The 21,972-nt window shown below is 46.6% G+C and overlaps 1 protein-coding gene and 1 long non-coding RNA gene across 2 annotated transcripts; both read right to left on the bottom strand.

Annotated features, from left to right (window-relative positions):
* Positions 1–3,280: 3,280 nt before the first annotated feature.
* Positions 3,281–19,159, bottom strand: DGUOK (deoxyguanosine kinase). Its single transcript, XM_079987600.1, has 7 exons — positions 19,082–19,159; positions 17,609–17,721; positions 15,471–15,658; positions 14,883–15,030; positions 12,740–12,855; positions 5,377–5,476; positions 3,281–5,176 (listed from the first exon to the last, which is right to left on the bottom strand). The coding sequence occupies exons 1-7, from the start codon at positions 19,131–19,133 to the stop codon at positions 5,111–5,113; spliced, it is 783 nt and encodes a 260-aa protein (XP_079843726.1). The 5' UTR covers positions 19,134–19,159; the 3' UTR covers positions 3,281–5,110.
* On the bottom strand, positions 7,418–11,196 carry LOC307222421. Its single transcript, XR_013841749.1, has 3 exons — positions 11,116–11,196; positions 10,307–10,962; positions 7,418–8,253 (listed from the first exon to the last, which is right to left on the bottom strand). It is a non-coding gene; the product is annotated as an uncharacterized lncRNA (long non-coding RNA).
* Positions 19,160–21,972: the final 2,813 nt, after the last annotated feature.

The following is a 21,972-nucleotide window of genomic DNA, read 5'->3' as shown; positions in this document are numbered from 1 at the left end:
GGCTTTTGCAAGCCGCCTTCCTCTCCTCTTTTAAGCTCCCAATCAGAGCTGGGAAAGAGAGACTCCCTGTCTGAAACCCCAAGAGCTGCTGCAGTCAAGGTAGACAATAATGAGCTAGACAGACCAGTGTAAGGTAGCTTTCTGTGTTGCTGTCCAAACTTAAGATTTTGCAAGCCCACATCCAGGAGTGCACCGGAGGGGCGTGGCTATGAGCAAAATCCACTCTTCCATCTACTCAAGACAGAAACCACTGCCTTTTTTCAATGCAAAGAGCATTTGTTGCTACCACTTTCATATTCCTCATATTAACTACAGAAACACCATTACAACTAGGGAGGGCCTTAGTTCAATAATACTTGCTCTGCATGCAGAAGGTTCAAACCCAAGCACCCACAGGCAGGGCTGGGAAAGACCCATTGTCTGAAACTCTGGAGGATCACTGCCAGTCTGTGTAGACAACACTGAGCTGGCTGGACCAAGGATCTGACTCATGGGACTGCACCCAATGTACTTGTTCCATTAGCACAAAGATTTGTGCAACAAAAGTTCCCCTCTCTCCTGCCCCTGTGTATTCCCCAAACCCTCCCTAAATCTGCTCCAGAGGATCGGAGTGAACCCCGGAACAAATCAGGGGGGTGCAAAGGGTGGAGGAGTTCCATCACACAAGCGCTAATAGAACAAGTTACTTAACACCACACTGGATGCAACCCAGGAAAAGATACCTGTCTGTGTATAGGTATATAATTAACCTCAGAGGTCAGAAGGAGAAATGCAGCCGTGGGGAAGCCTATCAGCTGTGGGGAGGCAGCATGCCTTCAAGTGCCCCTCTGTACACAAACCCCAGAAGTTTGAAGGAAAAGGGGGCTGTTGAAGGCTTTTCTCTCTCCTTCTCTTCAGAGAGCAGTGTCTTGGGGGGGGGTCTCCTGCCCATCCTCACTCTCCCCCCCCCCCCAGCCTCTGCTGCCCCAACCCCCCACTGCTCTTTCACTCTCTGCCCAGCCAGCCTAAGTCAAAACAAAATTAAAAAATTCCTTCCAGTAGCACCTTAAAGACCAACTAAGTTAGTTCTTGGTATGAGCTTTCGTGTGCATGCACACTTCTTCAGATACCTATCTGAAGAAGTGTGCATGCACACGAAAGCTCATACCAAGAACTAACTTAGTTGGTCTTTAAGGTGCTACTGGAAGGAATTTTTTAATTTTGTTTTGACTATGGCAGACCAACACGGCTACCTATCTGCAGCCAGCCTAAGTCTGTCCTCACACTGTATTTTGCAGGAGCAAGAAACTGGTGGCCACGTGAACTGCAGCAGGACAACTTTTCCCTTACAAAAATATTATACACCATTGAGATATAATATGAAATGAAAGGGTCTTTTCAAGTCCTGCCCTCCCCCACCACCGTCACCAGCAGAACAAGAACTAAGACCATCAGAAGAGCTTGCTGGATCATCTAGCCCAGCATCCTGTTCTCAGAGGGGCCAACCAGATGCCTGTGGGGAACCAAAAAGGAGCACATGAGTGCATGCAGCCTTCTCCCCTCCTGTGGCTTAGACTGAGCAACTGGTATTGAGAAGCATTGCTGACTCCAACGCCGGAGGCAGAGCAGAGCCAGGATGTGTGGTAGACATCACTGTCTCCTGTTGGAGCAGGTTCCCTAGTGTGTGAAGAATGACTTTTTAAAATCTTCCAACTTCACTGGATGTCTATGTTACGATATGAGAGCAATGCAGCTGCAAACTGGTAGCTTGTTTACATCAAATGATGTAACTAGCTGTGGAAAAGAATCTTCCCGGAAGTTCACAGGCTTTAATAGTCTTTGTCGTGTGTGTAATACAAGACCTTCCTGTTGCATGTGTGAAGGAAGTCTTAGCCACTTGCTTGCTGAACACTGAACTGTTCGGACATGTTTTTTGTAGTGCTGCAAAGTCAGAAATAAACAAGATGTAGAGGACTTTCTGACTATCTCCTTTACTCTTGCCGGTATGCAAGGAGGGAGGGGGTGTGCATTTTCCACGCTGGGAAATGTCGCCTATCGAGATCTACCCTGGTCTTCCGGGGATTGCAGCCAGGGAGGTCACCGGTAAACAAGCCAGAGCCTGGGAGAGTTGCCAGCTTCTCCCAAGAAGGCTTGTTTTCCAACAGTCTACAAGTTCTAGTGTCACGAGAGGAAGGCAGACTTTTATTTACTCCCTTTCTCCGTGTTTTAAAGTTACTCGTTTTACTGATTTAACGTTGTTTAGTCGTGTCTGACTCTTTGTGACCCCATGGACCAGAGCACACCAGGCACTCCTGTCTTCCACTGTCTCCCGCAGTTTGGTCAGACTCATGTTTGTAGCTTCGAGAACACTGTCCAACCATCTCATCCTCCATCGTCCCCTTCTCCTTGTGCCCGCCATCTTTCCCAACATCAGGGTCTTTTCCAGGGAGTCTTCTCTTCTCATGAGGTGGCCAAAATCTTGGAGCCTCAGCTTCAGGATCTGTCCTTCCAGTGAGCACTCAGGGCTGATTTCCCTAAGAATGGATCAGTTTGATCTTCTTGCAGTCTATGGGACTCTCAAGAGTCTCCTCCAGCACCAGAATTCAGAAGCATCAATTCTTCGGTGATCAGCCTTCTTTACGGTCCAGCTCTCACTTCCATACATCACTACTGGGAAAACCAGAGCTTTAACTATACGGACCTAGATTTAACTGGAGCATTTTACAAATTCGAGAAGAATACAGTTATCTACAAACGGAAGGTTTATCAGTGTACTGAATCTTTTAAAAAGCACATTATAGTGGTACAGAAGCAGCCTTCCTCTTAATGGGGGAGGCTGAGATGAGTAGAAGACTAGAACACAGAAGTCAATTCTTTTTAGAATTGGCTTAAGATGAGCTTGAGTCTACATGGCTAACACCACTTCTGTGGTTGCTCCCATTCAACTCCAAGAAGCATGTACATCTTCAGGGTCAACTGCATGTTTACACAGAAGCAACACAAAGAGGGCTGCAACCAGAGGATTTTGTAACATGCTAACGATATCCTTGCGCAGGGACAGAAACTATCAAATGGATGTAGTAAAAAACACAAAGGAGAAAAGTGTTCCGGGCTACTCCTCCCTAACCACTGGGCTAAGCTGTGGGGATGATGGGAATTGAGTATCCAACCACACCAAGGGACCCAACATTCAAGAACACTGTGAGGAGGGGATCTCCAGCAGCTGCCCCCCCATACACATTTCTTCAGCTGCAGTAAATGTTGATGCCCCCAGTGCAATTGAGTATATAAGGACAATAGCCCAGTGGCAGAAATGGTTTCTCCAAAACTTTCTAAGGATACTGCAAGTAGCTTTGGAAACAGAATCTCTGAACTTCAACAGACCATTGGACACAGGCCATAATCATACACAGCAGCCTTAAAAAAAATACAGTAATTTTATACAATAGAAGAGAGATAAATTAAATGTTGACAACACCCATCATTGAAAGCTAATGAATGGTTGATTGTAAAAAGCACTGCATTAAAAAGGGAGTGTTTTGTACTTTGGCTTATTTATAATTGGTGCATGAATTTTAATGCTATGTACAAAAAGTAAGGGGGTGACACGTCATTCCATCTACTGCTGATGAACATGCATATATAGGTTTACTGAGGCTTGGAAAGGCAACATCAAACGCAACAGAACTATTTCTTGAGGAGAAAAGGATGAAACATGCATGGACAAAAATACTTGGACATCCATATTCCAGTTTCCCAAAGTCAACTTTGTGAACTTTACTATCCACAGAGGCACTGGGCATCCTTTTCATATCCTCTCTGCAAAATTCATGGTAATGTGTGCGCCTCTAGCGTCTTAAGATACTATACCACAGGGCTATCTTAAACTTTAAACTGGACTGCTCATAGATAGACATCCAATTTATTCCATTTCTTTTAAAAGGAACTTTGCAGATGTTTGTGCTGAAGGAAAATCTACAAAAAAATTAAAACCTTTGTATCCATGTTGCCCCTTTGCACAAGCAATGAATGAAGAGGGCTATAGTTGTAGGATAAACTTGATAAATTTCATTGAAATGTGATAAAGGCAGATAAAGAGGGTGAAAAGTATTCTCGAAAACAACGTACAGTTGCTATATTTGTGTGTGACATCAACCATGCAGTGGCCTTCATGCACAGAGATGCTATAGCCCAGGAGGCCTCCATCACATAGGTAAGAGTTGCACTGGGGGTGGGAAGCAGCAGAAGAGACAACAGCCCCTTGAAAAACTCAAGTACATGTTTGGGTTTTTTTACATCTGTCACATACAGATGCTAACACAACTGTACAGAATTCAGTCTATTCTTCACACTCTGAACCTTCCAGATTCCTCGGTCGGTCCCTGGATTGTTTCAGTGTCAATCAATTTCCAAACTCTCTTCTCCAAGGGGGAGGCTATTGATGCACAGACAATGGAAAGGTGTGCAGATGCACAGGAACTGGGCACTGTTAGACGGTCCTGCAGTGCCTAGGAAACTCAGGTGGGTGTCTAAGTGCAGAGTGCTTAAAAATAATATATTACAGAAGTGAGCCCAAGGTGTCTATTGCTATCACAGTAAGTAGCAGGAATTGAGGGCGCATATAGACTCAAGAACTTGAGACTCCACACCCTGAGAAAATGCAGCAGCAGAAGTTGGGGAGGGAGCAGGTCCAGAATCATGGCAAGGGAGCCACTGGTAGCCAGTACCAACAAAACCAAGTAGATGCACCACTGCCCAAATGTATTAAATGGGCCACTACTCTCTCACGTGGCAGAGCACCCTGCCAGGCCCTTTCCAGGCAAGAAGACTGATCTCTCACTTGGCCAAACAGAGGCCTCTGCGTGGCTTCTGAGCTCACCCAGCCCAAGTGAAATTGCCCCCAACACCCCTCTCTTTCACCTGTTGCAATTCTTCTTTCTATCTGTAGACTAGGTTGGGGTTTTGCTGCCCAGAGGGCTTCTTTCCCCTGCAAGTAGTGCGCAGAGAGACCTTTAATTCTTGCAAGCACCTCTGACCTGGCCGAGCTGTTAACTCCCAATGGAGTTGACCATTAAGGACTGCTTTCTCTTGGTGGCCATCCACTCAGAGGAGCCTGCTGTGAGATCCTGGGCTAGGAGGCAGCGGAAGACGCAGAAGGGAAAGCCTCCCCTGAGAGAGTCTTTATAAAAGTCTTCACCTGCAAAAAGAGGAAACAGATCTTCAAATAAAATCCAAACAATTGTTTGTTCAGTTGTTGCCATGTTAGTTCCAGGGAATAAGAGACACACAATTAAGGCAAATTGGTAGCTTGCGGTGCCAACTTTAATCTGATGGAAGAATACGCAAGTTCTGTGCATTATACCAAAGCTTTCACATTTCAGAGAAGTGAAATCTTACCTGGGACATAAGCCTCCCTTGTTCATTTGTGTCATCCTCAAAATCCTTTGTGACATCAAGCAGCAAGACTGGAGCATTTCTTATGTTTTCAGAATGAATCCTGTGGGGGCAATAAGAATGTTATTTCCTTAATTCTTTTCACTATACAATCAATATTGTGGCTTCAGTTACAGTGGATAGTTCAGCTCACTTCCTTGAATGATCTCATCTGCATTGACTTTGAGTTGTCTCATTAATTCACCTCATTCCCTTCAGTGCCTACATGCCAAGGTTGTTGAAAGCAGAGCAAAGGGAACCTTTTGCAGACCAGGGGCCACATTCCCTTTAGGCAATCTTCTCGGGGTAACATACAGGTGACAGAAGAATGAATGGAAAATTTACCTTTGTGCAGTAGGGTAGCTTCTACACACACACACACACACACACACACACACCTCCATCATCCATCCAGACAATCAAGAGTTCAAGCTTACATTCCAGCCAGGCCAAAAAAGGGTGTGAAGCAGGGTCAGTGAGGGGCATGGCCTGGGGAATGTTCCAAGGGCCAGACACAGAGGCCTGGGGGCGCATTCTCTCTGCGGACCCAAAAATTCCTGCCCCTGTTGTAATCCTCAGCTTTACCATATTGCCATCCCAGAGCGACAAAAAGTTAGGGTTCCAGGTGGAGAAATCGAAATTGGAATCAGAACTGCTAGAACCTAAGACTAAGGTACTTTCAAGAATGTATAACTTGCTGTTAAAATGGAACACACAAGATGAAATGGTTAAATCGGCTATGATAAAGTGGGCACAGGACATTGGGTATAATATCATGTTTGAGGACTGGGAAAGGTTGTGGACCACTGGGTTGAACTTCACTGCATGTAATGCTTTGAAGGAAAATGTAATGAAAATGATATATAGATGGTACATGACCCCAGTTAAACTTGCCAAAATATACCATTTGTCTGATAACAAATGCTGGAAATGTAAAGGGAATGAAGGAACATTCTTTCACCTCTGGTGGACGTGCCCTAGAGTGAAGGCCTTCTGGGAAATGATATATAATGAGTTGAAAAAGGTATTTAAGTATACTTTCCCCAAGAAACCAGAGGCCTTTCTCCTGGGTATTGTCGGCCAGAGGGTGATAAAGAAGGACAGAACTTTTTTCCTGTATGCAACAACAGCAGCAAGGATACTCATCGCCAAGCACTGGAAAACCCGAGATCTACCCACACTGGAACAATGGCAGATCCAACTGATAGACTATATGGAATTGGCTGAGATGACCGGCAGAATCCGAGACCTGGGAGAGGAGAGGGTTGAAGAAGACTGGAAGAAATTTAGGATTTATTTACAAAAACACTGTAATTTGGTTGAATGTTAAGAAGGATGCCAGATCATAAATAATTGAGCACCACTAAATTAGATGTAATCTGGATGATAAGTGAGATTGAGGAAAATATAAATCTTTTGGAGAATTATTAGATTAAATTAAATGAATGAGATTTAAGAATGTAAACAAGTTGATAAATTGCTGGAAAAAGTTTTACAATGATGCAAGTGGGAGCGGGAGACGTGAGGGAGTCCAAAGCAGCTTTGAAAATATGTTATGATACATGTCATATTGTTTATTATTTTTGTATTTAAAAAATCTCAATAAATATTTATTAAAAAAAACAACATATTGCCATCCCAGAGCAATTTGGAGATAAAAGTGGCTTATACTATAGGTAAAGGGAACCCTGACCATTAGGTCCAGTTGTGGCTGACTTTGGGGTTGCGGCGCTCATCTCGCTTTACTGGCCGAGGGAGCCGGCGTACAGCTTCCGGGTCATGTGGCCAGCATGACTAAGCCGCTTCTGGCGAACCAGAGCAGTGCACAGAAACGCCGTTTACCTTCCCGCCGGAGCAGTACCTATTTATCTACTTGCACTTTGACGTGCTTTTGAACTGCTAGGTTGGCAGTAGCAGGGACCGAGCAATGGGAGCTCACCCCATCACGGGGATTCGAACCGCCTAGGCTCTGTGGTTAACCCACAGCGCCACCCATGTCCCTGGCTTATACTATACAGTATACCAAATCTACTCCTTGAACTGTTGATCACACTGTGAAGTTAATAAAACCAGCAATAATTTTATAAAACAGCCTCTCTTGCAGCTTCACGCAAGGATTATAGATTATTACACAGAGATAGAGCTTTCAACATCTTAAAGCATAGTGCATATGTTGACTATTATACACCCACAGTGGAGCTAAATTTTGCTGCCTTGCACCGTCAACATGACTCATATAATTCAATGGATTTCCTTGAAACAAAGCCAAATACATTCTACCGTCAGATAAAAAAAAAACACGTTTTTAAGGCACTTTCTAATTCCATTACTCACATCCCAAAATGCAGAAATTGTAACTTAAGGTGCCCACCTTAATTTCTGCATCATGTAAGCAGCAAGCATTTTCGGCAATGTGCTCACTTAACAATCTAGCCTCCATGCACCCACGCTCTGCCTCCGTCTTTCAGCCCCAAACTTCTTCGTCTAAGGTAACACTGAGGCTCACAACACCATAGGTCACCTCACTGCAAGCCAAACCTCTGCTTTCTCTATTTGCCTTCACTTGGGATACAGGGAATGGTGTGTGTTTGTAGTGACAGGCTATAGTGAGGAAGGATGGGACAAGCTAGTTAATGGCCTGGCTTTCACCTAACAGTAAGTCATGGTCAGAAACAAAGTATAGTTTACTACGAATGTGTCAGCAAGCTGATACGTGCTGCTCAAATCACACCCACTCTGCTCATCCATTTGCCAACTGGGAGGAAACAAACAACAGTGATGGATTAGAGTTGTGTGCAAACACTAACCCAAACAAAGCAAGGGCGGAAGTGAAGGTTTGTTCTTGACTTCCTTTTTTTTTTTATAAAATTTTTATTGAGTTTTCACATTTTATAAACACAAACACACACACACAGACAAAGACAACACATATAAAGTTTCATATCCTTACTTTCCTAACCCCAGTTCTTGACCTCCCCCCACCCCCCCTTCATACATCCTAATTCAATTAAATTAGCTCAGCAAGTTCATATCTCTCATCCTTTACATATTATTATTATATATATATATTTTTAAAGAAATACTTAATTCTTATTACTTGGCCAAATTTTACTTATCCAATTTTCTTATAAATATTAAATCCTTTTCTAAGGTCGACTCAAATTCCTTCCACGAATTTCCCTTTTATCTTAAAAATAGGTCATAATAATCAAACACAAAGGTCATAAACATTTTTTAAAAAAAATTCTTCCCCCCCCCCGCCCCGGTTTCTGTCCCTTCCCAATGTCCCCATGTCCACAAAAACAGTTTTTAGCCTGGATTCCTCACATCTGAGGCCTTTAAATCTCTGTCAGTCTCTCTCTGCCGATTTTGTTGGTAGCCCTCTTTGTTGGTCATCGGGTCTCGAAGGAGTTCTAGCTCAGTCTCGTCAGATTTTCTTCCATCCAAAGTGCTTGATACCAGCTGCTGCGAAAGGTCAGCTAATCTTCCATACTCAAAGAGGAAGCCCCAATCATATTTCTTGCTTCTTTTAAATTCAAATATTCCAAGTGTTCCAGGGGCTTCCTCCCTCCTCTTTCGCATCTTTCGCAGATTTGTAATCCAAAGGTCTTCTTCTTTATGTTCTGACAATGTAGGCTTCTGGTTGGTACTCTCCATCTGTACTGGCCCTTGTTCCCTCTCCTCCTGTTCCGAAGTTATCTCTTCTAATTCAGCTGTAGATTTTTTCCCGGTCAAATCCATTGTGCATTCAGCAGAGTCACTTATTTTAGAGTTCAAGGTTATAAGTTGTTTACTCATAGCCGTAGTCTGCTCCTGCAACTTTCCCACGAGAAAAAACATTCTTTCTATCTCTGCCTGTAGTTTTCCATCTGCAGCCATTGTAGTGTTTCAATGTTTCCCCTAGGGGGATTCTGGTTACTTAATAGTTTTCCTGACCCCCTCCTCTGGCAATCTTTACAAAGCTTTAGTTTATGGTTGCCATCAATTTTGATTTTAATTCATTTTTATAATGTTTATAATGTCACACTGTTTTAATGTTGTTAGCCGCCCTGAGCCCGGCTTCGGCTGGGGAGGGCGGGATATAAATAAAATTTATTATTATTATTATTATTTATTATTTTCCCAACAGTCCGTTACTTTGTTATTTCACTACTTTGTTCCCAACCAGTTTAATTCAAATATAACAAATTTAGTCCAGAAAGGTGTTAAATAATAAGATTTTTAACTTTCACTGCCCGTTTGACAGCTCCTTTGACAGCTGTCAAACTCCTTGTTCCTTTTTCTCCAGCTCACATACAGGACACTCCCGGGTCTGGGGGGGGGGTTTAGACAAAGACTTCTAAAATTCCACTCTTACTCTCCAGCACAAATCTTCTTCTGTCAAATTCATGAAAATATTATCTTTTAAAAAACACCAAAAAGAAAAAACTCTCCACCTTAGTTCTCCAATCCTTGCTTTAAATCTTCTGTAAGCAGGGGGGTGCGGACTTCCCTTTAGCACATCCCCCGATCGTACCGAATTCAAAGGTAGAAATTTTAAAGTCCAAATTCCATTTTACTCACGGATTAATTAAAGTCCGAATTTCAGGGAAGAAAGTCAGCGGTCTCCGGCCATGGCTCGCGGCTTCGCTCCACTGCAGTAGCGGTCCACTCACAGCACCACGACGCTCCCCTTACCCTCTCCGCAGCCTTTAAAAAGGCTCTTCGTGGGTCGGGGGGCGCTTTAGGTGCCCGCCGAGTCACCAAGTCCGCAGGCTTCAGCGCCTGCGGTTTCTGAGGGTCCCCGCGTCGCCGTCGCGGTAGAACCCTTCTCCAGCGGAGCCGATTCCCTCCGGAGCTCGGAGGGAATCCGCCATTAACCAGATCGCGCTAACCCGAAAGTCCTGTTCTTGACTTCCTACTCATAGTTTCTTTGGAGAGATGCAAACTACCAATGCTGGTTCACACAAAATGCTAAGCCAGCACTGTGGCTTTGTTTACTCCCAGCTTGGCAAAGGGTGGGTGTAATTTGAACTGTGTGAACACACAAATTCACAGTAAGCCATAGTTTGTTTCTGACTATTGTTTAGTATTACATGCAACATCAAGAGGAACACAAGTGAGGGAGACAAAGTTTTGGGCAAATGTCTGCATCATCACAAGAAGAAACATGTCAGAATAAGAAAGGAGGAGTGCCCCACATTTATGAGTACAGTGGTACCTCGGGTTAAGAATTTAATTCGTTCTGGAGGTCCGTTCTTAACCTGAAACTGTTCTTAACCTGAGGTACCACTTTAGCTAATGGGGCCTCCTGCTGCCGCTGCGCCGCCACCATGCAATTTCTGTTCTCATCCTGAAGCAAAGTTCTTAACCCAAGGTACTATTTCTGGGTTAGCGGAGTCTGTAACCTGAAGTGTTTGTAACCCAAGGTACCACTGTAAGTAGGGATATAGAATTGGGCTTCATTTAAAATGAATTAAATCTTTAGAATTCACAAGCAGTGGAAAGGGGAGATCAGATAGTCCCATGTTCTGATCGTGCTTGACAGTTACTCTGCTCATTTTGCCCGTACTATACAACTATAGTATAGTTGTATAGTACAAGTGTGCATGCACACGAAAGCTCATACCTAGAACTAACTTAGTTGGTCTTTAAGGTGCTACTGGAAGGAATTTTTTTTCTTTTATTTTGTTTTGACTATGGCAGACCAACACGGCTACCTACCTGTATACAACTATGTAAGCTTTTAAAAAGCTTGGTTCTGAAAACTAATACTGTAGAACTGGAAAACACACTTCTTCTTTAAGATGGACATGACTAACTAAAGGTTGAGAGCAAGAGGACTGTGGGTGAAAGACCAAGGCAAAACATGGAAGTTCATCTGCTTTGCTTCCACTGATTAAGGTTCAGAAATTGATGGACAGGCTCTGTGTGGGAAGAGAGCTCAGCTGAGTGAAGTCATCACCACCCAAAGACTCACTGGATTCCAGAAGCTCAGTAGTAAGTGAGTACAATATGCAAGGCTGTCAGATGTCCTTACTGATTAAACAGCACGGAAGATAACATTGGGCACCTGTAATTTACAGTCTCTTCTGCTTTTTGGTGGAGGGGTGAAGTTGTAGTCGCCTTAACTGCTGGTGTAAAGCAACAATAATTCCTTCCTACCTCTCTTCCTTCTAAATAACAGCTGGAAAACCCTAGTAATGTGTTCAGAATAAAGCATGCAAAATACATCTTGCAGGTTTAAAAGAAGTGCAGTAGAGATTTATATCCCAGTCTGTACATGCATTGGATTTGAACTTGTTTAAAATATACAAACTTGTTTTTATTCTTAGTCACTACAGGAAGCATTCATAAATGGAACAGAATGAATAAAAAATAAAGGATGATGACGACTTAATCCCTAGAGCAGCCTTTCCCAACGTGATGCCCTCCAGAGATTTGGGTCTTCGACTCCCATCAGCCCCAGCCAGTGCCCCAAAGTTGATGGGAGCACAGCCATGTTAGCTGGAGCTGATAGGAGTTGCAGCTTAAAACATGGGGAGGGCACAAAGTTGGAGCAGGCTGAGCTAGCTTGTGATTTCACACATCGCTCCCACTGCAGAACGGAAACTTCCAGCCTCTCTTTGGTTTGCAACAACACTGCAACTAACACAGTAGTGGCCTGTAAACTGTGACAATGGGAAAGGATAAAAATTCTGCCAATAAGTAATCCCAAATTAATCATAAAAGAGTAATCTGGATCAGGTCTGACTTACTGTTAGGAAAGCTGCTCTAGAGTGATCCAGAGCCCACTAATTGTGTCTGGTGAGCAAGAGACTGTTAAGGATTCTGGTTGGGAAGCGAATGGCAAATACACCCCATGGCCCACTTCCAAATGTTGCCTGCCACATATCTTATTTTGGGGCCTGAGTTGTGCACAGCCCAGGACACAGCACCCGTCTGTACACAGCTGCCCTCCTGCACCTCGTGGTCTCTGGCCCACCCATTTCTGTGCTACCAAGACTTCCTGGTTCCTTTCGGCCCTTGCTGCTGTCCTGCATCATAGCTGGGCAAGAGGACTGAGCAAGAGGACCATATACATCGCCTTGAGTTCCTCGAAGGAAAGAAGGTAGGATGTAAATCATCATCCTCATCTCCAGGTGACGGGAACTGTGGCTTGGCTGCCTGCTTCTCTCTTCCGTGTGGGATCAAGTGGGTGCTCTGGCACCAGCATACACCTGCCACATGACACAACTGAGTGGGACCAAAAAGAAGAGGCTCAAGCAAAGAGCAGGCGCTGCCTGCAGAGCCACAACTGCCTTCCCACTGCAGCCAGCTCTCTGCTGCTGCTCCGCCTGTGACTCACTCTGTGCTCTTCTCCAGGAGCCAATGTTCGTGTTGAGTGTGAAGCTGCTCCAGGTAGCGCAGCTGGACCTCCTTCTCTTCAGGCCTCCCTCTTTGGCGCAATCTTTCCATGCAGATCTGAAAGGAGGAAAAGGGAAATTCATTGGCCAGTGCCATGAGCGCCAGAGCCCCACGCTGCCTTAAAGCCAGCAACTCCTGTTCTGCCAGAGAGGCACACTTCACTCTCACACCCAAGGAGGTTTACCAATGGAGCAAACAATGCAAGCCTGATCCAGTCCCAAGTGACTTTCTATAGACCCAGAATGCAGCAGCTGTGAAAAAAGCAAATTCGATTCTAGGGATCATTAGGAAAGGCATTGAAAATAGACCTGCCAGGATCGTAATGCCGTTATGCAAATCTTATGATGAGATCACATTTGGAATGCAGTCCTGTGTACAGTCCTCACCTCAAGAAGGATATTGTAGAGTTGGGAAAGCTTCAGAAAACAGCAGGCAAGGGGATGCAGCGATTCCCTTACAAGGAAAGGTCGCAGCACTTGGGACTTATTAGTTCAGAGAAATAGTGAGTAACTGGCAACAGGATAGAAGTTTATAAAATTATGCATGGCGTGGAGAGAGTGGATAGATAAAAGGTTTTCCCTCCCTCTCTCTCATAACAATAAAACTCTTGAACATCCAATGAATATGAATGTTGGAAGTTTCTAGACAGACAGAAGGAAGTCCCTCTTCATGCAGCCCAGAGTTAAACTATGGAACTTGCTCCCACAGAAGGCAGTGATGGCTACAAGGCTAAAGGGTCCTGAATATCAGTTGCTGGAAACTACAGGAGGGGAGAATGTCTTGTGCTTGACCCACGTACCTATGGGACTGCCTCTCCTGGTAGGCCCCGCGGAGGACCTTAAGGTCCACAAATAACAACACTTTGGAGGTCCCAAGCCGCAAGGTGGTTAGATTGGTCTCAACTAGGGCCAGGGCCTTTTCAGTACTGGCCCCGACTTGGTGGAACGCTCTGTCACAAGAGACTAGGGCCCAGTAGGACTTGACATCTTTCCGCAGGGCCTGAAAGACAGAGCTGTTCCGCCCGGCCTTTGGTTTGGACTCAGTCTGACCCTTATGTTTCCCTCCCCTTATGGTCTTGATTTATCAGCTACTTTAAAATGAGGCTGCATTTTAACCTGTATTGTAATTGGGGGGTTTTTTTTCCTTCCCGACCCCCTCTCTTTCCCCCCTATTATGTTTTTACTGTGATTTTATTGATGTTAGCTGCCCTGAGCCTGGCATTGGCCGGGGAGGGCGGGGTATATATTATTATTGTTATTATTATTATTATTGTTGTTGTTGTTATTGTTATTATTATTATTATTAATCCTGCTTGTGGATTTCTCAAAGGCACCTGGTTGGCCACACTAACTCTCTCGTGGCTTTCCCTTTCCATGGTCTTCTCCGTTCTCCCTCTTGAATTGGAAACGCATTCTAGGTTGCAATGGAGGAAACTGCTGTGTTTTTAGCTGGAACAACCAAGTACCACCCCCTCCTTCACAATCTCTGCTCTGCATGAGTGCTCAGTGGTGTGATGTGTGTTGCATGTGTGGTGTTCTGATGCGTGCGCACACTTATGCGCAGGTGTGTTGGTCATCACACCGACTTTTCTGATGATGCCTAATACGTACTGCGGCCCCTGGAGAACTTGCTGGTACAAAATGTGGCCCCTGGGCTAACAAAGCAGAGCCACTGCTGATGTATACAAGTCAAAACTTGCCATGATTCTTGCATTGCAGGGGGTTGGACTAGATGACCCACTGGGTCCCTTTCACCTCTAAAATTCTATGATTAAAGAAGCCCACCCAAACCTTCACGGACATGCTTCCTGACTGGGAGAAGGTGCACCCAGGGTGCCAACTTTGAAGGATCCATTCACATCCAATGCAACAGGCCTGCCGATTTACCTGCCTTCAGCTGAGTAGAAGGTGAGGCAGCCAGAGCAATGACCCAGACAGAGATGTAGCAGACAGTCTCCTACAGGAGTGGACCATCTGGCCTAACACTTGCTTTCAATCTTCATTTTTGTAAATCACTTTGACTTTCATTTTTGAGGGTGGGAGGTGGCGAAGTGTCTAATAAATATAACAGAGGTTTTCAGTTACCTCTGGAGGTGCCCGTAGATAAAGGAAGCCATGGATGTCAAGCTGGTCCCCAAATGCTTGCTGGAGAAAAGTGTGCCAGTCCTGGTAAATTGCCCACTCAATCTCTGCCAGGTGGCCAATCTCATACAGGTTTTTGGCAAAGACGTACCTGGGGGAGGACCATGTAGTTAAACCACCCGCACAGCAACAAACACAGGAAGAAGAACAGGCAAGTCAGAGATAAATGCGAAACCGCCAAGCTTCCCAAATATTGTATTTGCAATTGGCATCCATTCATCATTACAAAATGGAAGGTTTTCCTCTTCCTTGTAGGGAAGAGGCTCCAATGGAAGGAGTGGCAAAGCATCCTTAGTTTCCCCAATTATAAGTTGAAAGGAACTGCACGGACATTCAACAACAATGCAAGAGTGGGAAGAAACTGCAGAGCACTCTGCACATGGAGAGGGGGCACTGAATACTTGAGGACATTTCAAAAGGGGATGTACAGTTCTTTCAAAAGGCAAACGTCTCCCCACTTCTCTTGGCCTGTGGCCCCATCTCACTGTTGCTGCTGCTGCCAACGTCAGGAACAAGATTGTGGCACCATACCTATCACTATATATAGATCTCTCAAAAACCCGCACGTGGTCCCACATCTTCAGGGGCTTCACAGACAGAGGCTCCAGCTGCGCCTTCAGCCGACTCAGGCATGAGTAAGTCTGGAATGTGTAGGACCATCGCGAGGGCTCCTGATACATCATTTGAAGCAGGTTTGCAAAGCTCTGAGATGGAGAGGCCTGTGACGGGGAATAATTTAAGAGACAAACTGTCAGAGCTGCCTCTAGGTCCCAGCTCACAGAGGACCAATGCTAGGCTGTCGTAATGTACAAAAGTCTTTATTGAAGTTCAATTTCCATTTTAAAGCCGCAGCGCGCAGCCCTACATCTTAAACCCTAGATCGGCGAAGTCCCGTCTGAGTCTCCTCCCCTCTGACACCAGTTTAAGATCCTAGCCCTGCTCCACCTTTTCCGCTGCTCTCTCCTCCTCTGGGTCCTCCTGCCCGCTGGGGCATTCCCCTTTCTGGACTCCTCAGACGCTGAGTCGCTTAGCTCCTCCCCCTGCCTCCGGCGGGCTTTAGGACCCGGTTCCCAATCCTCATTCTCTGCTGTCCCACGCTCCTGTTCATTTGAACTTGCCTCTCGCGCCAACCCAGTGACCTTCCTCCTGAACGTCACACTACTTCTGTCACTGCTTCCCTCTTCCGGGATACTGGCCGGATCTGACCTCCCCTCCGTTGTCTGGCTCTCCGATGGAGGCGTGGTCAGCCCTGACTCCTCTCCTCTCCCTGCTGGGGGAGACGCTACTCCCGATACCTGTGACTCTTCCCCCCCACACTATGCTCTGGTAGGGAAGCTGGTCCTGATTTCCAACTGCTGCTCTGGGAGTCCCCGCTGGCCCCTTGCTTCTGGGGTGTCCCCCTTGGGACCCCCCTTGCCCTGGCCACCGGCGCCCCCTTCTGTGAATCTTCCGATTCGCTGGAGAGGCTCGTGGAATCTCTCGGGCCACTGTCATCTTCTCCTACGCTGCCCTCAGATTCTTCCCCTTCGCTCTCCATCTCCCCTCTTCCCTGTGCTTCTGCTCCTGAACCCCTGACATTTAAACCCCTGATTTAAACCCCTGATTTAAGAACCGAACGGAACAGGAACAACAAAACAAAGTGCGTGTTTTCTGGGGGGACGCCACAGCAGGGCCTGTGAACCTGTGCCATGTGAAGATATTGCAAGATTCCTCTTCTCTTCGCCTCCCTCCAGCTCAACCTTCTCCCACTTGGTGCCCTCCAGATGTTTTGGACTCCTTTCAGTCCCAGCCAGCAAGCTGGGATAAATGGAAACACAGCACATAAGGAACAGCATAGGGGATGGGTGGAGTCTTTAAAAATCTTTAGAGGAAGTTTGTTTCAACTCTATAAAATCATGCATGGTATGGAGAAAGTGGATAGAGAGATATTTTTCTACCTCTCTCAGAACACTAAAATTCGTAGGCATTCAGGGGAGCCAAATATTGGAAGATTCAGGAAGATAAGGCTATTGGTGGCTATATAAGCCATGATGGCAGTGCTCTGCCTGCACAGCTGGAGGCAGCAAGGCTTCTGAACACCAGCTCCTGGAAACCACAGGAGAAGAGAGGGCTGCTCTTGCAGTCATTTCTGCTGGAAGGTTTCCCACAGGCATCTGCTTGGCCACCGTGAGAACAGGATCTGGCCTGATCTGGCAGGCTCTACTGTTCTTATAACCTTTAGCACAGGCTTCCTCAAACCATAGCTGTCAACTTTTCCCTTTTCTTACGAGGAATCCAATTCGGAATAAGGGAATTTCCCTTAAAAAAAGGGAAACGTTGACAGCTATGCCTCAAACTCGGCCCTCCAGATATTTTTGGCTTACAACTCCCATGATGCCTAGCTAGGCAGGACCAGTGGTCAGGGATGATGGGAATTGTAGTCTCAAAACATCTGGTTTGAGGAATCCTGCTTTAGCACAAAGAGGGTGACTACTCTTTGGTGCCAAAAGAAGTTGCACGAGAGTGAATGGTTATTTTATCTGAATGATTATTTTGGTAAGAAGGCAAGTTTCCCCTTTGCTCAGAATTATTGAACTGAAGAAGAACTCCCAGTTGATTGATTACAATATTCTGAACCAAAATAGCTCAGTTCCTTACAGACCTAACAAGTTTTACATCTCGACTCTTACCTGGTGGGGACCAGCAGCTTGAACTTTCTGCCACTTGGACACTGGTTCCGAGGTCATGGACCATTCTGGAAAGGCTTTTCTGAGCACTCTCACAAACGTTGACTTCCCCACCGCTGGCAGAGCAAAAAGCACATTAGCCCATTAGCCAACATCCTCCTTATACTGTGTTTCCAAATATCAGTAAAAGGAAAAGCAACCTCATTCTGCTTACATTGTGCAGAGAATGAGCCGTGGAGATGGGATGTAACATTCACACCACACACTTGGAGCACATGGCTTCCCCCTAAGAATCATTCTGGCAAACAGCTCTGAGGGTGTGAGGGCGTTTTCAGTCAAGCAGTATATAAAATTTATGAAATAAATAAAATACGAACGTAAGAAGAAGACCCTGCTGGAATCTGGCCAATCTGGTCCAGCAACCTGTTCTTACAAGGGCCAGCCAGATGCCTGTCAGGCCTGCAAACAGGATTCAAGCAACAGAGCACTTTCCTCTCTTGTGGTTTCCAGGAGCTGGTATTCAGAAGCCCTGCTGCTTCCGACCGTGGAGGCCAGCAGCCATCAACAACCCTCCCTTCCATGAATTTGTCCAACCCTCTTCTAAAGCCACCTAGTTGGTGACCACTGCTGCCTCCTGTGGACGCGAGTTCCGTAGTTTAACTACATGCTGCATGAAGGAGGACATTCCCCCCCCCCCCTGTCCTGAATATTCCAACACTCAGCTTCATCGGACAAAGAATCCTGGGACCCGTAGTTTGCTCCTCAAGGAGCTACAATACCCAGCACTCTTAACCGACCACAGTTCAGTTCCCAGGATTCGGATGCCAAGTGCTTCAAACGTATGGTGTGCATGTGACCCACCAGGCACCTCACCCTGGCCCCACCCCCTTCTGCATATTATGGGGCATAGTAATACCACCCAACCTAACAGCGCTCTTGCAACCACCACCAAGTTCCATTCACTTCTGAACACTCGCGGAGGCACCAGTTCATGCTTTAACCTTTTTAGTTGATGGTGCTATATGGATTGTAATGGTTTTACTTATGATTTGTTATCTGATCTATACGATTCGTGTTGAGTTTGGAATGTTATTTACTGTTTGTAACTGACTGCTATTCATCTGAATGAAAAGCAGCATAGAAATATAGTAAATCAATCAATCAATCAATCAATCACCACCCAACCAAGATCTTCCCTGGAGGCTCGCCAAAGCCCGAGCCTGCGCGTCTTCCCCAACTGGTGCAAGACGGGGAATGGGGCGGAGCATTGCTCCTAATGCATACATCCTGCAACCGTGCAAGGGCCCGAGCCCTGGTGCGACCAAGGCAATAATAAGGCTGCCTCTGAGCAAGTGCAGAGTTCCTCCTCCCTCCCCGGCTGGACGGGCGCTTCCAAGTCGCAGGATGGCGCTGCCGACATACCATGGAAGAAAAGACCCCCACGCTCCTCCCGCGCCCCCTCCCCAGACCCCTTACCAATGTTCCCTTCGATGGCGAGCCTCTTGCCGGCCTCCCGCGCCGCAGCCATAGCGCAGAGCCGCGCGAGCGAGCGAGCGAGCGAGCCGGGAGGCGCAGACGAGCTACTGCGCCTGCGCCCCCGCCTTGCCGAAGTCACTCGTGTCTTTCCGGAGCCCGCCAAGCCCAAAGGGGCCCAGTTCACTTTGTTCCAGCGCTGGGCTCCGCCAGCTCGGGGCAGCAGTACTCCCGCGGACGGCCATTTGCGGGGCAGGAGGGAGTGCTTGTTCAATGCGGCACCCTGGAGTCATGTTTGGAGAGGATCAGGCGCCTGCAGCGCCACCCCGTGCATGTCTCCTCGGGAGTAGCCACCTCCTCTCCCTGCAGCCCGTAACAAAAAAGCACGAGGGAGTCCACTTCTCCTCTCACAGCTCAGGAGCAGAAAGGGTGCCATTCGGCAAACTCTGCCTTTCTGCGATATAAAATAGCTCGAAGCATTTCCTGGTACACATTTGAGTGGCATTTCACAGCTCTGTGCCACAGAGCTAAAAACAGGGGTTCTAGTGAAGAAAAGTTGCCAAAGAACCGGAGCCGGCCCACCCATTAGGCGGAATGAAGCAGCCGCCTGAGGCAGCAGAAGAGCAGGAGGTTGTGCCCTGCCTGTGGAAGGGGGTCGGGGTGGGGGCAGGAGGCAGGAGGCAGCACATCGCCCTGCTCCCTTTGGTGATGTGTCAAGCCCCCTTCACTGGAAGGGACGTGGGTGGTTCTGTGGGTTAAACCACAGAGCCTAGGACTTGCCGATCAGAAGGTCGGCGGTTCGAATCCCCGCAATGGGGTGAGCTCCTGTTGCTCGGTCCCTGCTCCTGCCAACCTAGCAGTTCAAAAGCACGTTAAAGTGCAAGTAGATAAATAGGTACCGCTCCGGCGGGAAGGTAAACGGCATTTCCGTGCGCTGCTCTGGTTCGCCAGAAGCGGCTTAGTCATGCTGGCCACATGCTGTACATCGGCTCCCTCGGCCAGTAAAGCGAGATGAGTGCTGCAACCCCAGAGTCGGCCACAACTGGACCTAATGGTCAGGGGTCCCTTTACCTTTACTTTAAGCCCCCTTCACGTGTCTCCTTCAAGGGGTCTCCACCAGAGCAAGGGGCCAGGGGAACATGTTCCAGATGCTGTCCTTTCTCCAGGCTCCGCCCTAATGGCCACACCCTGGACATAGGCAGCAGGGGAAACAGGTAGGCTTCCCTGAGGCAGGTGGCCACATTCAGCATGTGCAGGTTGAAAGAGGGCCAGGAAAGCCACGCAGCACTTGGCGTGAGGCCAGTGCTTACACTGAAGAAGTCAAATGTGCGAAGGGGCCTTTCCAGTATTGCTTTCGGTGAAGTGCAGAAGATGCAGCCAGCTCGGTTCCCTCCAGATGTTGTGGGCTGCTGTTGCCATTGGTCCCAGCAAGCATGGCCAATGGTCAGCAAATTGAACAAAATAACACAACACAATGGCCAATAACAATGGCATTAACACTATTTAATACAAATGGTCAGAAATTGTGACCAAAGTCTCTAAATCTTCACCAATCGCAGTAGAATAATTCAAAAGTTTGATATATACATAAAAGGTAAAGGTAAAGGTACCCCTGCCATACGGGCCAGTCTTGACAGACTCTGGGGTTGTGCGCCCATCTCACTTAAGAGGCCAGGGGCCAGCGCTGTCCGGAGACACTTCCGGGTCACGTGGCCAGCGTGACATCGCTGCTCTGGCCAGAGCCAGAGCCAGAGCCGCACACGGAAACGCCGTTTACCTTCCCGCTGGTAAGCGGTCCCTATTTATCTACTTGCACTTTGATGTGCTTTTGAACTGCTAGGTTGGCAGGAGCAGGGACTGAGCAACGGGAGCTCACCCCGTCACGGGGATTCGAACCACCAACCTTCTGATTGGCAAGTCCTAGGCTCTGTGGTTTAACCCACAGCGCCACCCGCATCCCATAATCTGTCATCAAATATCACTGGAACAGAAGTTTCCGAATAACCAATCTGTTTCGTTCAATGCTTCATTAGCCAATCTTAATCAATTATTCATTAAAATTATGTATATATCAAATTTTTGAATTACTCTACCACGACTAGTGAAGAAGATTTAGAGACTTTGGTTGCAATTTCTGATCATTTGGATTAGTCTATAAATACAGTGGTACCTCGGGTTACATACGCTTCAGGTTGCATACACTTCAGGTTACAGACTCCGCTAACCCAGAAATAGTGCTTCAGGTTAAGAACTTTGCTTCAGGATGAGAACAGAAATCGTGCTCTGGCGGCGCGGCAGCAGCAGGAGGCCCCATTAGCTAAAGTGGTGCTTCAGGTTAAGAACAGTTTCAGGTTAAGAATGGACCTCCGGAACAAATTAAGTACTTAACCCGAGGTACCACTGTAGTGTTCTGTGCCATTGGTATTGGCCATCGTGTTGTGTTATTTTGTTCAGCTTGTCTATATTGCAACACAGGGGTCTGTATACGGATTAATGGTCAGCAAATGGCAACAGCTGCAGTCCAACAACATCTGGAAGGCACCACATTGGCTACGCCTGCTTTAAGATATGTAGAAATGTTTCCCACATAGCTCGTATCCAACTAAGCACTGCTCACAGTAAACCTACTGAAATCAATGGACATAACTAACTTAGGCCCATTAATTTGAGTGGGAGTAGAGCTTACCACCCCATTGTTGCACATAACATGCTTTTTTTGTGTGTGAGTGTGTGTGTGTTCAGATGCCCAAGACGTCATACATGCGACTCTAGAGTTGGGAGTAAAGTAGGGTACCCACTAAACGCTGCTGGCCCAGGGACCATCGTGGTCTTGATTCAACCCTCTTAAGATGCCAACGTGGCTTTGTTGTTTTTCATGCAACAGACTAGCATCT

Source organism: Podarcis cretensis (genome assembly GCF_951804945.1).
Source record: "Podarcis cretensis genome assembly, chromosome: 8".
Classification (NCBI taxonomy): Eukaryota; Metazoa; Chordata; class Lepidosauria; order Squamata; family Lacertidae; genus Podarcis; species Podarcis cretensis.
This window is presented reverse-complemented; position numbering and strand designations above follow the sequence as displayed.

Excerpts from the sequence above, each read along its gene's own strand:
- DGUOK (XM_079987600.1), bottom strand. The coding sequence starts at position 19,133 with ATGGCTGCGGCGCGGGAGGCCGGCAAGAGGCTCGCCATCGAAGGGAAC. Across the intron at positions 15,659-17,608 it reads AAGCTGCTGGTCCCCACCAG|GCCTCTCCATCTCAGAGCTT; the intron begins GTAAGAGTCGAG and ends TCCCCGTCACAG. Across the intron at positions 12,856-14,882 it reads ATCTACGGGCACCTCCAGAG|ATCTGCATGGAAAGATTGCG; the intron begins GTAACTGAAAAC and ends TCCTCCTTTCAG.